The following is a 12,038-nucleotide window of genomic DNA, read 5'->3' on the forward strand; positions in this document are numbered from 1 at the left end:
CCACATGACATTCACTGTATCTGAAAGTTAAGTTTTCAATAAGAATCAGCATAAAAATAACATTTGTTTTCATTTGTTGTATGACTGTAAGACAGTTGTCTAAACATCCATCAATCCATTCATCAGGGACAAAAGACAAATATAGACGTGGGTGAAGTACTCAGATCCTAAAGTAATGCTAGGAATAAACTAATCTACAAATACAAGATAGCAAGTAAAGCCTGCATTAAACTTCTTAAGTAAAGGTCAGAGGGATTACTTGCTCTTTACAACACTTGTAAGAGATATACTCTTTAGTATGTCACATTATTTTCATGGATAATTGATACTATTGCATTCTGTCACACAGTGTAACATTTTATTGATGCATATTCATACATATATTTATATCTTAAAGCTGACAGAGAGTCTAGAGGCTTTTTAGAGGTGAGAACATAAAAAGGTTAAGGACAGTTTTATAAGCTGATCAGATATCTTGCATCATATTTGTTTTTATGTAAAAGTCTAATCCGAAAATAACTACAGCTGTCCAGTGAATGTAGAGGAGTACATTCTTACCCGCTGAAATGTAGTGGAGTGGAGGCATAGAAAAAATACTAAGGCCAAGTGCAACGGTACTCAAAACTGTACTTTCGTACAGTAGTTTGATAAAAGCGTTAAGGCTGTATCTTGTACACACACACACAAATACACACACATACACACTGAGAGTAAAAGAGGGATTCAAGGGTGACAGGGGCTTTATACTAGTGGCCTCTGTCCTTGATACTGCTGTCAGTGTGTCCTCCACAAGGAGCAACTGTCGGCCCACCCTTTTGTTGTCACATACCACCAATCTGGGGCCCTGTCCAGGAACAACACTTGTGTCTGCGAAACCTAGACAGACATCTAACAACTGGATCATTGTTATGTAAGGCAGTCTGATTCAGCAATGTTTTGGTAGCAAACATCGTCATCAAAAAGATTCTTGCTTTTATATTTGTCCAACCTCTTAATGCATGGCTCAGGGTGAGCGGTGGGATGAGCTCATATCTGCAGATAAATTGATGGAATTACTCCTTCGAGCTGACTGACATCAACTGATGGTGAATCCTCCTCTCCATCATGTGGACAGCTGTTTCAGTGAGTGGTGTTCTTGTGTCAAATGTTTCAATTGTGCAGCTAAAGGCACAATGAAACAGAGTTGGTCGGTAAGTGGTTGGTTAATATTTGCTCACGTCATATATTGCATAGTTGGTCCAACTGTGTAAGCAAATCAAGAAGGAGATGTGAGGCATTTTAATTCTGATCAAACTTACTAATTCATAAATGTGTTACGTGATATTTCAACACAGTACTTGTGCTATGCTAGTAATTAGATAGCTAAACTTGTCAATGTTAGATCTTGAATGTATATGAGGAGGAAATTATATTCTGTTTTGGAAAATAATAAACATCCACTCCACAGCATACAAATAAATGAAGAATGGCTGGATGGACAGATAGATAGATAGATAGATAGATAGATAGATAGATAGATAGATAGATAGATAGATAGATAGATAGATAGATAGATAGATAGATAGATAGATAGATAGATAGATAGATAGATAGACAGACAGACAGACAGACAGACAGACAGACAGACAGACAGACAGACAGATAGACAGACAGATAGATAGATAGATAGATAGATAGATAGATAGATAGATAGATAGATAGATAGATAGATAGATAGATAGATAGATAGATAGATAGATAGATAGATAGATAGATAGATAGATAGATAGATAGATAGATAGATAGATAGATAGATTCAACATTCAATCAACATGTAGCAACATTCAATCAACAAGAAAAACATGTAGCATTTGGCAGATGGATACCCCCATGAAGATATAAAATGGCTCTTATCATTTACCCAATCCATAGATCTATATGGTTACTGGCACAGAGCAAATACTGCAGAATTAACTTATCATGTATTACTGTGAATTTATGGATATTTAACAGTATCTTCTTGTATGTCATGATATTTAAGTACAGCAAAATATACACCTCTTGCATGCAAAATAATGTCAATAATGTAAATTACCAAATAGATAACTGTAGACTCACTCACTCACTGACACACGAGTTTAGTGAATTGTTGGATTGATGACAATCCCATCTGCAGTACTGATCAGTAGATTTAAAGTGAAGGTCTGTTTTCAAGGAAATTTGGACTTTAGAAGCTTAAATAAACTGCTGAGCAAACATGAAGGATAATGAACAATGATTTTAACTTCATTGTATAGGGTTCAGTACTACTGCTGATCATATTAAATTGTTAATCTACTTGTGAGATTACCTACGCTACTCAAAATATTGATGTTATAGTGACTTGCTTATTACACCAAAACAGGCAGTTTAACATACTAGCTCTATGTTGCATGTATGATAGTGGCGGACGTTTGTTTTTTTTATGTCTGGGACCATAGTATATGTCTACGATCCAAGCAAAATGGGGTTTTTTTTCTGTTTGCTGTTGGATACCGTTCAGCTCTTCAACCAGACGCCTGGGAGCTTGAGGGTTCTACATTGTATCTTAGTTGTTCCTAGAACTGCGCCCTTCTGGACAGAGTTCTCTGAAGTTGTTCCCAGGATTTGTTGGAGTTTGTTGGGCTCATGGCCCTCACTACTGGCACCACGGTTGCCTTCACTCCACATCTTTTCAACTTCCTTCTTCAGGCCTTGGTGTTTTTTAGCTTCTTGTGTTTCTTTTACTTCATGTTGCTGTTACTTGGAACTGCTACATCTATCATTACTGCCTTCTTCTGTTGTTTGTCAACCACCAAAATATGTGGTTCATCTCCACCAGTTAATCAGTCTGGATCTGGACGTCCCACAGGATCCTTGCTCTGTCATTCACCTTTTTAGAGGTATCTCCCACTTTGACTTGGGCTTCCAACCCATACTTGGGACAGATTTTCCTGTACACTATTCCCACCACTTGATTATGGCATTCCATGTATGATGTACCTATCTGCATCTTATATCCTGCTGCTATGTGGTGGAACATCTCAGAGGACCTTTTGGACACCCTGCACCTGGGGTCCTGTCTGATGTGGTTCAACGACTTCTATTACTCTTGTGCTCAAGGTCAGTTCTTGAGTTGCCATGATTAGTGTGTCTGTCTTTCAAACCTTTCAAACCTGTCTTTTCTAGCCACTGATAGGTATCCTGATATCAGCCATTTCTTCAATCTATTGATGCTATATGCCTTGTAGAGGGTTATCCTTCCATGATGGCTCCTCCTCTTCCTCCTCCCTTCCATGAGTTTCAGCTGCCTGTGGCACTCACTTAGCAGTTCATCCCTTGGGGCCACCTTCCTGATGGCTTCATAGATGTGTGTTGTTTCTTCCTGGATAGTGGCTCTGACACTCATTGGACCATGGTCTCCATTTGTCCGCTTAGTATAAAGTCTCAGGGTGCTGGACTTAGGGTTTGACTAGGTTAAAATACCAACGGGGTATCTGATAACTGGCAGGGCAAACGTGTTGATGGCTCAGACTTTGCCTGCCTTACCTTTGTTGGCACTTGGTTGTGGCTGACTTCCTGGCAGCCTTTTTAATGTTGCCATTTGCCTGTGGGACCCCAAGGTATTTGTAGCTTTGCTGAAAATCTGATATGTTGCCCTCTGGTGGTTTAAGCTCCTCAGTTGTCATCTTCCCTTGTGTATAATTTGGCTGCATTTGTCTTCTCCAAATGATATCCCAATGTCATTATCCTGTTGAGTTATACCAGTGAGTCCACTTCTTGTTCAGTTCTGTCATAAAGTTTGGTGTCATTCATGTAGAGAAGGTGGCTGGTTGCTCCACTCCTATAACCACTCTTTGTGATATATATATGATCTTTGGACAGGGAACATGGAAATTCAGACTTGAAATCCAGTTTCTTACTTCCTAATACGTTTTGTGTTTTTTCAAGATTCATGAAAATTTGATTTGATCACAAATCAATTTTAGTGTAAACTGACAATAAAATCATATAATTTTGTATTGGTACACTGCCATTTTATGGTTTTGTATTTTGTAAATGGTATTTGCACGGTTATATTTGTACAAAACAATATCTGTACGTTCATCTCTGCTATGTTACAATTAAACATTGTGACTTGAAAAAAATAAATAATAATAATAACGTTTTTACACGTCTGTACCCCATGAAAAGTCATTTAACAACTTAAGAAAAGTAAAAGCACTATTCACCATCCATCCGGATGTTGTTAAGGTAACTTTGAAGCGGCGCTGTCCTTCCAGAAGTGCTGAAAACTGGAGATTTTGTTCCAGAGAACTACAATGTAGCAAAATGTCTGATAGTTTCATGGGATTTTCCCGGGACTACCCTATGTCTCTCTCTCTCTCTCTCTCTCTCTCTCCCTCTCTCTCTCTCGCTCTCCCTCTCTCTCTCTCTCTCTCTCTCTCTCTCTCTCTATCAGTCGTACACATACACCCAGACACACATGCTCCCTCCGCTGCCCCTCGCTCCAGCCTGCAGAGTTTTCCGTCCAGTGTCAGAGTAACATCGTAAACCAGGACCACCTGACGGTAAGACCGGACTAAATGGAAGCAGCGGAGAAAACTCTCACTTACCGACATGACACCGGACTTGACAGGAAGCTGCTCACACACGACAAGAATAATTACAAGCCGAAGAGTAAGGACCTCGCCCCCGAGACAAACAGCAACGAGTCCAACTATGTGGATCTGGACATGAAACCTGACGGCCCGAAAACTGTGAAAGTGACTTTCACTGGTGAGGGAAATCAGCTGTCTGTTATCAAAAGCGACAGCTCAAAGCAGGAGGAACGGAAAATCACTTCAGATGAGATTATTGAGCAGTCAGAGGACAAGCGGGACACCGTCCCCGAGCCCGAGTCGGGTGAGTCTCCATTTGACACTCTAACCAAACTCCCCAACTCTGATCAAAACGCGGAGGATGAGAAGCAGCGCCTGCCTGGACTGGACCATGTGTGTAGCGATGAGCTCCACTACACTGACATGTATCTGAACAGCAAGACCGAGTCTGATGACGGCGCCAGCGCTGTGCTGTCCGACCACAGCGGCTCTGACACCGTGGAGGACGAGTCACACTATATCACCACGCATGAAATTCAGTTGACCGAGCTCGACCATGACGTAGATTACGACCTAGGTCGAGGGACTTGTTGGGACTTTGAAGACAACAACTTGGTCTATTCTTTTGTGGATTACGCTTCTTTTGAAAGCGATGAAACTCAGGAGGGTACTTTGATTCTGGAGGGCAGGAGTCAGGCAAAAGTGCAGTCTAATCTTAGTGGAGCAGTTGTCAGCACTGAGCAGGAGGAGAGTGATCTTTGTGACTCGGACAAATGCGCCAGTTCAGATGAAAGTGTGTGCAAAAACCAAAGCGTAGACCACAGTGCAGGAAAAATTCACTTATCCATTAAAACATCTTCCAGAGCGGTGGCCGACCCTGTCAGTGTCTTTGACAACAGTACACATGGGTACACAAAACACTTTGCAGACAGGAGTCATTTCTCTTTTGTGAGCTCTGGCGCCAGAGCGGGCCCCCCGTGCGATAGAGGCCAATATTTCATCCCTGCTCCGGGACGTCAGCACCTTGCAACCAAACTGAGACGGAAAGATATTAATGAGTATTCCAGCGGAGCGTCCAGCTCTATCAGTGAATTGGACGACGCCGATAAAGAGGTGCGTAACTTAACCGCCAAGTCTTTCCGAAGCTTGGCATGTCCATACTTTGATGCCATAAATCTTAGCACATCCAGTGAATCCTCTGTGTCGGAATATGGGCTAAATAAATGGTCGACGTATGTCGACTGGAATTATGGAAACATATCGCGTGGAGGAGAGCACAGCGTGATTGCGCACAAGACCGCCAGCGCAACACTGGAGATGAATAATACTGTGGATAGTAGGAGGCATGGTAAATCTATGACCGGTTTTAAAACCCCACCTACCAAACTGTATTCCCTAAACAAGAAGAACACTCCGCAACAAGCTGCATCTTCTTGTAAAAAGATCCAAGTGAAAGACTCCGCTCAGCCAGCGCAGCGCGGAGTCACGTTGAACTTTCGCTGTAATGTTGAATCCCACGATGGACGCAGGGGTCCCAAATGTTCCAAGAAGGCACGACCTACTGAAGTCACCGGGACTGTGCTGGCCAGGTCGGGATGTGAGATGCAGTGTCATCACACAGATAGCACTGGGGACACACAGAAGAGGGCAAATTTTGCGTCAAGTCTTTTAAAAAATGTAATTTCCAAAAAGATGCAGTTTGAACAGGAGCGTAAAATGGAGAGGGGGGAGATCCGTGACACATACCCCGCAGGCTCACCCTGTTTTCATACAAAGGATCAAGACAGGATGAGGCAAAGGCAAAGCTCAGAGTCTGGCTCAGCACTTACTGTTAACTCAACTGATGATGAACGTGTAGAGGGAGGCAGATCCAGCTCATGTGGGCTTGCTGAGGAGATGACAGGCAGCAAAGCCCCTGATAATACAGAAAAGGGACAAGAAGAGCCCCAAAAAGCACCACTAATTCACAGTCAAAGTAGTGCATTTAATTCAATAAAAGAAGATGAGCCACTCCCTGTGAAAGACATTGAACCTGCATCTGCAATTGATTCACAGACCGCTGCAAAGGAAGGATTAGACACCAGCAGCATGCTGACAAAACTGCTCTTTGTTCCAAGCTGCCAGCTTCTTTCAAATGACAAAAACTGTACAGATAATCAACACACACTTGACACAGGTGCACCTGCAGGTTCACAGGAGCCTAAAAAGTGCAATGATGGAAACACTGAGTGCAAAGAAGAAAACGAGAAGGGGGGCAAAACACCTGAGATAAAAATATGCCTGAGAAGTGTGAAAGAAAATAAAGGCTGCACACTGAATATTGCAAACCTCTTAACCCCTAAAATAAGTTCTAACATGAAGATGTTCAGGGCAGTAGATAATAACAAATGCCATGTTTTTTCTGCAGCAGATAAGGTTCCAAACTTCACTGTTAGAGACATAAGGGACACCAAGGGCAAGCTCCAAACACCAATATATCATGTTAGGGATGTACGTAAATTAGTAAAAAGCTCATATCGCTTTGTTTCTTTGGATAATAGTGACAGTAAATCTTCCCAAGTAGCTGATAAACTTGAGGAGAAGGCCAAAGTGGAGTCAGTCAAACATTTACTACCATCTCCTATTGTGATTAAATGCAACTCTGTTAAAACAAACGCTAAATCACATACAACAGAGGCATCGCAAACACAAGTGGAGGCAGACGCCCCGTCTGAAACATCTCAAAGCGAAAATACATCACAGTGTGCCACGAGCCGAGGGCCAACTGTTATAAGTAAGCAGGGGAATCCTGATCAGTCTGAGATGCAATCCCTCGAGGCCAAACTGGCAAAACAGAGGCAGGACAAGTTCACAGGTGAAACTGCTGACAGGAGAACTGAGGCTCCAGTGCCAAAACAGGATGCATTGGAGAAGCTCAGAGCTGCAGTCAAAACAATGGAGCAGTTGTATGTTTTTGATAAAAAGGAATGGAAGCGTAAAACTCAAGCCCCACAGCCTGTCACAGGCAGTCACGTGTTGTCACTCATTGCTAGTGAGGAGCAGGGAGCGGACGACCTGGAGACAACAAACACTGTCAGGATTCCTCCATCGTTAACAAACACTGCAGAAACAGGGAAGCCACAAGGAGATAAAAAAGCTCTAAATATCATACATGTCCCATATAACAATGACACTTTCAAAACACAATCGCAACAAAGTAAAACATTCACTAACAAAAGCGTCCTTCATTTTGGCAATAGGAACCGTATCAGCAGTAACCCTCTTCCACAAAGCTCCTTTCAGAATACATCATCAACTATGAAAAGCTTCAAGACACCGGTGGCTCCGCTGTCAGTGAAAATAGAGCCGCCGAAACATGACCAGATGGAGGAGCAGGGAAAGGCCAAAATCAGTCCCACCAATCCCACCGTCACACAGAGATGCTCAGACTCTGAGAACTATCTAACTATGCCAGGGCTGGGGCATGCATATGAGACCAAACTGTTGAATCAAGAGCCTGTTACGAGGGAGGGCAATTACAGTTTCAGTAAAGTGGATGCAGGTGTCACCAAGGGACCTGAGCAGAAGTCCCCTTTAATCATGGAGTACCCAGCTGCAACCATCTACCATCACTCAAGAGCAGTAATAAGTCCTCAAAAACAACAACAGGTGTTATGTTTCTCTCCTTCTGTCCCCACTGTGTCCCCTACACCCTCGACTAGAGAGACAGTCTCACCAACCCAGCGCAAGATGCTTTTGGATCCCACAACTGGACATTATTATTTGGTGGACACTCCCATTCAGGCCACAACAAAGAGACTTTTTGACCCTGAGACAGGCCAGTACGTGGATGTGCCCATGTCTCATTCACCTGCGGCACCTGTCACACCTGTGCCTCTCTCTCTGTCTCCCTTGGCTCTCAGCCCAGCAGCGTACGCCCCCACCTACATGATATACCCCAGTTTCGTCCCCTCACCCACTTTGGCAGCCCAGGCAGTGATGCCACAGTCCCCGTGTAACTCAGAGGATGCACCTGGAGAAAAAAGCAAAAAGAGAAACACGGCAGGTGCAGAGAGCACGTATTACAGTGCAACAGAAGAAGCTCCACAAGGGTCACTGCACCTTCCAGTGAGTTTAGGACACGTGACCACAAGAGGAAATGTAGCGAGCTCTGAGAGAAAGCCACTCATCAGCATCACAACACAGCAAGGTCCAAGAATCATCGCCCCGCCCTCCTTTGATGGAAAAACGATGAGCTTTGTCGTGGAGCATCGGTGACCAAGAGAGATTCTCTTCGTAACTGTAAGTTTGCTTAAATTCCACAAGCTAATTCAGAGCTGCAGTTTAAGTGTGAATGGGGGACACAGTGTTAGAGTGTTTCATTGTCACTGCTCCTGTTTTATGTCTGTGTCAGTGTGAACAAGCTGTCATTACTTTTTCCAACATGGAAACACCTTCTGTTGCAGCGAGCCGTCATCTTGACCACATAAAAACGGTCCTTTGATGTAAAAGTATTTTATCCTAAATCGTAGATGGGTGAGAAGAGTAATCTTTACATTTAAAAATGAGCTATTTACAATGTCTCAGGAAGTCTATATTCAAGTCTAATTAAGTCAAATTTGATATTTAAATGTCTGTATATGATATATCATTCAGTAGATGTCACAATTAAAAAAATGCTTGTAGGTATTCTTCATGGCATTTTATTTACATTCTGTAATGTCCTGGAGAATGAGAAAGAAAAATGTTGATGACATATCCTGCACTCAGGGGGGTGTATACTAACTCTGTATCCAGTTGTGGGCAGTGCCGGATTTGGCCCCTTGCAGATGACCAATCACAGCCAACTGCTCTCCTTACGTCTGTTTTCCTTTCATGGGAACTTACTAATCTTTAACAAGTTGACTATTAGCTTATTACTGTGCTTTCTGAGTTTGTAATTTGGTTTCAAAAAGTACTTTGCTCAAGTGAAATTACAGAAAAAAATACTTATTATGATGTAGTGGTATATGTGTGGTTCAGAAATAATAGATATTCTATGAAGAGACAGAAAACAAATTCACCAGCGGAAGAAAAGTAATATGAAGATACGTAAAGTCAAAGGAAATGAGTACATATAAACAAAATAACAACAATAAATCTTAAATGACCAAAGTGAATACAAAACAACAAAAAAAGGATATAAAATGACAACAAACAAAAAGGAGGAAAAATTTGTAATATGATGTCATAAAATAAGCGCCAAATGATGAAAATGAAGGGCACAGAATGAACACAAGAAGAAAAAACAGGGCAACAGTCAGAATGGGACACAGCTAAATTTAAACAGAAGAAAAACAAACATTAAGAGACGTTAGAATGACCATAACATATGGCCAACATGAGCCAGAGATTCACACAAAGAGAAGAAAGATGACCGTGAAGTGACAAATGATGCAAAACATAGGTGTCAGAAACACAAACAACTGTCACAAATCAGGCCTGCATGGTTTGTGATTGTTGTGTGTCTCTTTCAGTGTTGGTGTCTTATTTCTTGAAGGTCCTTTAACACATTTGTGCTTACAGCCCAGTTGTTTAAAGACCTATGTGGTGATTTTGCCTGAGTTTTTCATAATTTCTATGTGTATATGTTGCTAAAACAGCAGTCCAGCTTGGCCACCTTAACACTGACATGCCAGAGTTAATAGACATGCAGTAGCTTCATGACAGGTAACCTGACTCTCCTGCACTCCGCTGGACTTGCAAGGAGATTGGATTTTCATCCACAGCCTAGAGCTTTTCTCTACATTACACATCGTCGGGCTATTTTAATAGAGTGAGACGAGTTTGTTTACACAATTTTTTCTCAGGGTGTCACAGGAAACTATTCCAGCTAGTGACACCTTACATGTAACTATCAATCACTTATAAATTCTTGAATTTCTGATATAGCATTACAGTTTATTAACGTGTTCGTTCCTTGTATGTGATGCTTCATAAAACTCAAATAAGCCTGAACAATTTTTCTTACCTGATACCTCTTATCTTATTTCTAGTAAAGGACAGTCGGGGCTACAAATGCAGTGATACATTTTTGTTGATCCAAATCACAAAATAATTTAGGTTCCCTATAAAGCTACGAACCACACACAGTACAGCACAAAGAAACCAAAATATGACGATATTTAAGGGATGTTGCAGTCTAGTGGACTATTGTCCCTTGTTTCAAATATATAAATGCTTTGCATTTACATCAAAGGTACACTCATTGCAGTGGGGATTCTAATGTTGCCTTTGGAACTTAAGTCAAACTGCACCATGTTTGATGTTTTGCAGATACGACAGGGACTTGTCACACGTTCAACCAAAAAAGTACATTCTACATGTGGCAGACTTTGTGAGATGTTCTAATGTTAAGAGAAGCCACAATGCTGTTCTTTAAACCCGGACCAAGCACGTATCATTGCTCAAACCTAACCAGAAAGTATTTAACCAAACAATACGGTTTGGGTGATAAAAAGTCCTGAGTTAGATAAGACTTATACTTAGGTCTTGTAGCTGGCATCATTTCACTGCAACATCGTCCAACCGTCAAATGTGTAGTTTTTCCACAATCAAAACTTGCTATGAGACTGTATTCATATATGTTATTTTTGGGGCTATGTACGCTGAACAATAAGGAGTAAAAAAAAGTTACATGAAAAAATAACTTACATCTTCATGACAGTTTCGTGAAATGAGATGACGATTTATTGCAGCATCATGCTGACAAATTTTCTGATGCAGACCTGACAAACTCACAATATTTAGTGTCCAACTGTACATTAATTTCAACGTTTCAGCCTTGCAACAAATACTGAAAAGGTGAGACAACATATTTTTTCTTATTTAGCCCCATTCTTCCGAACGACTCATGAGATATGAAACAGTATTTGGTCATCACCTTCACATTTTCTTTTCAAAATTCTCCACACAGTCTCTGTTGGGGACAAGTCGGGACTGCAGACAGGCCGCCTTCCTCAACGTACTCTACTGCATTAACACAGCAGTGTAAATGAGCTTTGCTCAGAGCACCGATGCTTCTCCATACTATCCCAGTGCCTTGATTTTAAAATTACTAATAATAGTCTAGATGGTCCTTTTAGACTTCAGTCTAGCATAAAGTAGCCATTTCTTATATCTGATAATATGCATTTCCACAGTGTGATGGTGTTTTTCAGTTGCCCCCCAACCCAGAGGAATTGGTGATTCCTCTGGTGAAGGTTAATATAAGGCTCTTTTTTTTTTTGCACAATAAAGTTTTGAGTACTTTTTAATCTAATTTGAACTGATCATATATGTATTCCTCTTCTTAAATAAGTGTACATCTTAAATTAAAACATATGAAATAGAGCACAAGTTAATATCAGCAAACCAAATTAATCAAATTTAGCTGAATGTTTTATGTTTTTTTATTTTGGCTCCTTCCCAATGTTTATGGTG

At 41.3% G+C, this 12,038-nt stretch overlaps 1 protein-coding gene across 1 annotated transcript; it reads left to right on the forward strand.

Annotated features, from left to right (window-relative positions):
• Positions 1-4,537: 4,537 nt before the first annotated feature.
• On the forward strand, positions 4,538-8,884 carry LOC140305986 (uncharacterized protein C4orf54 homolog). The gene has a single exon (XM_072385049.1). The coding sequence runs from the start codon at positions 4,584-4,586 to the stop codon at positions 8,853-8,855; it is 4,272 nt and encodes a 1,423-aa protein (XP_072241150.1). The 5' UTR covers positions 4,538-4,583; the 3' UTR covers positions 8,856-8,884.
• Positions 8,885-12,038: the final 3,154 nt, after the last annotated feature.

This window comes from Leuresthes tenuis, unplaced genomic scaffold (assembly GCF_036924035.1).
Source record: "Leuresthes tenuis unplaced genomic scaffold, fLeuTen1.0.hap1 SCAF_4, whole genome shotgun sequence".
Taxonomy (NCBI): domain Eukaryota; kingdom Metazoa; phylum Chordata; class Actinopteri; order Atheriniformes; family Atherinopsidae; genus Leuresthes; species Leuresthes tenuis.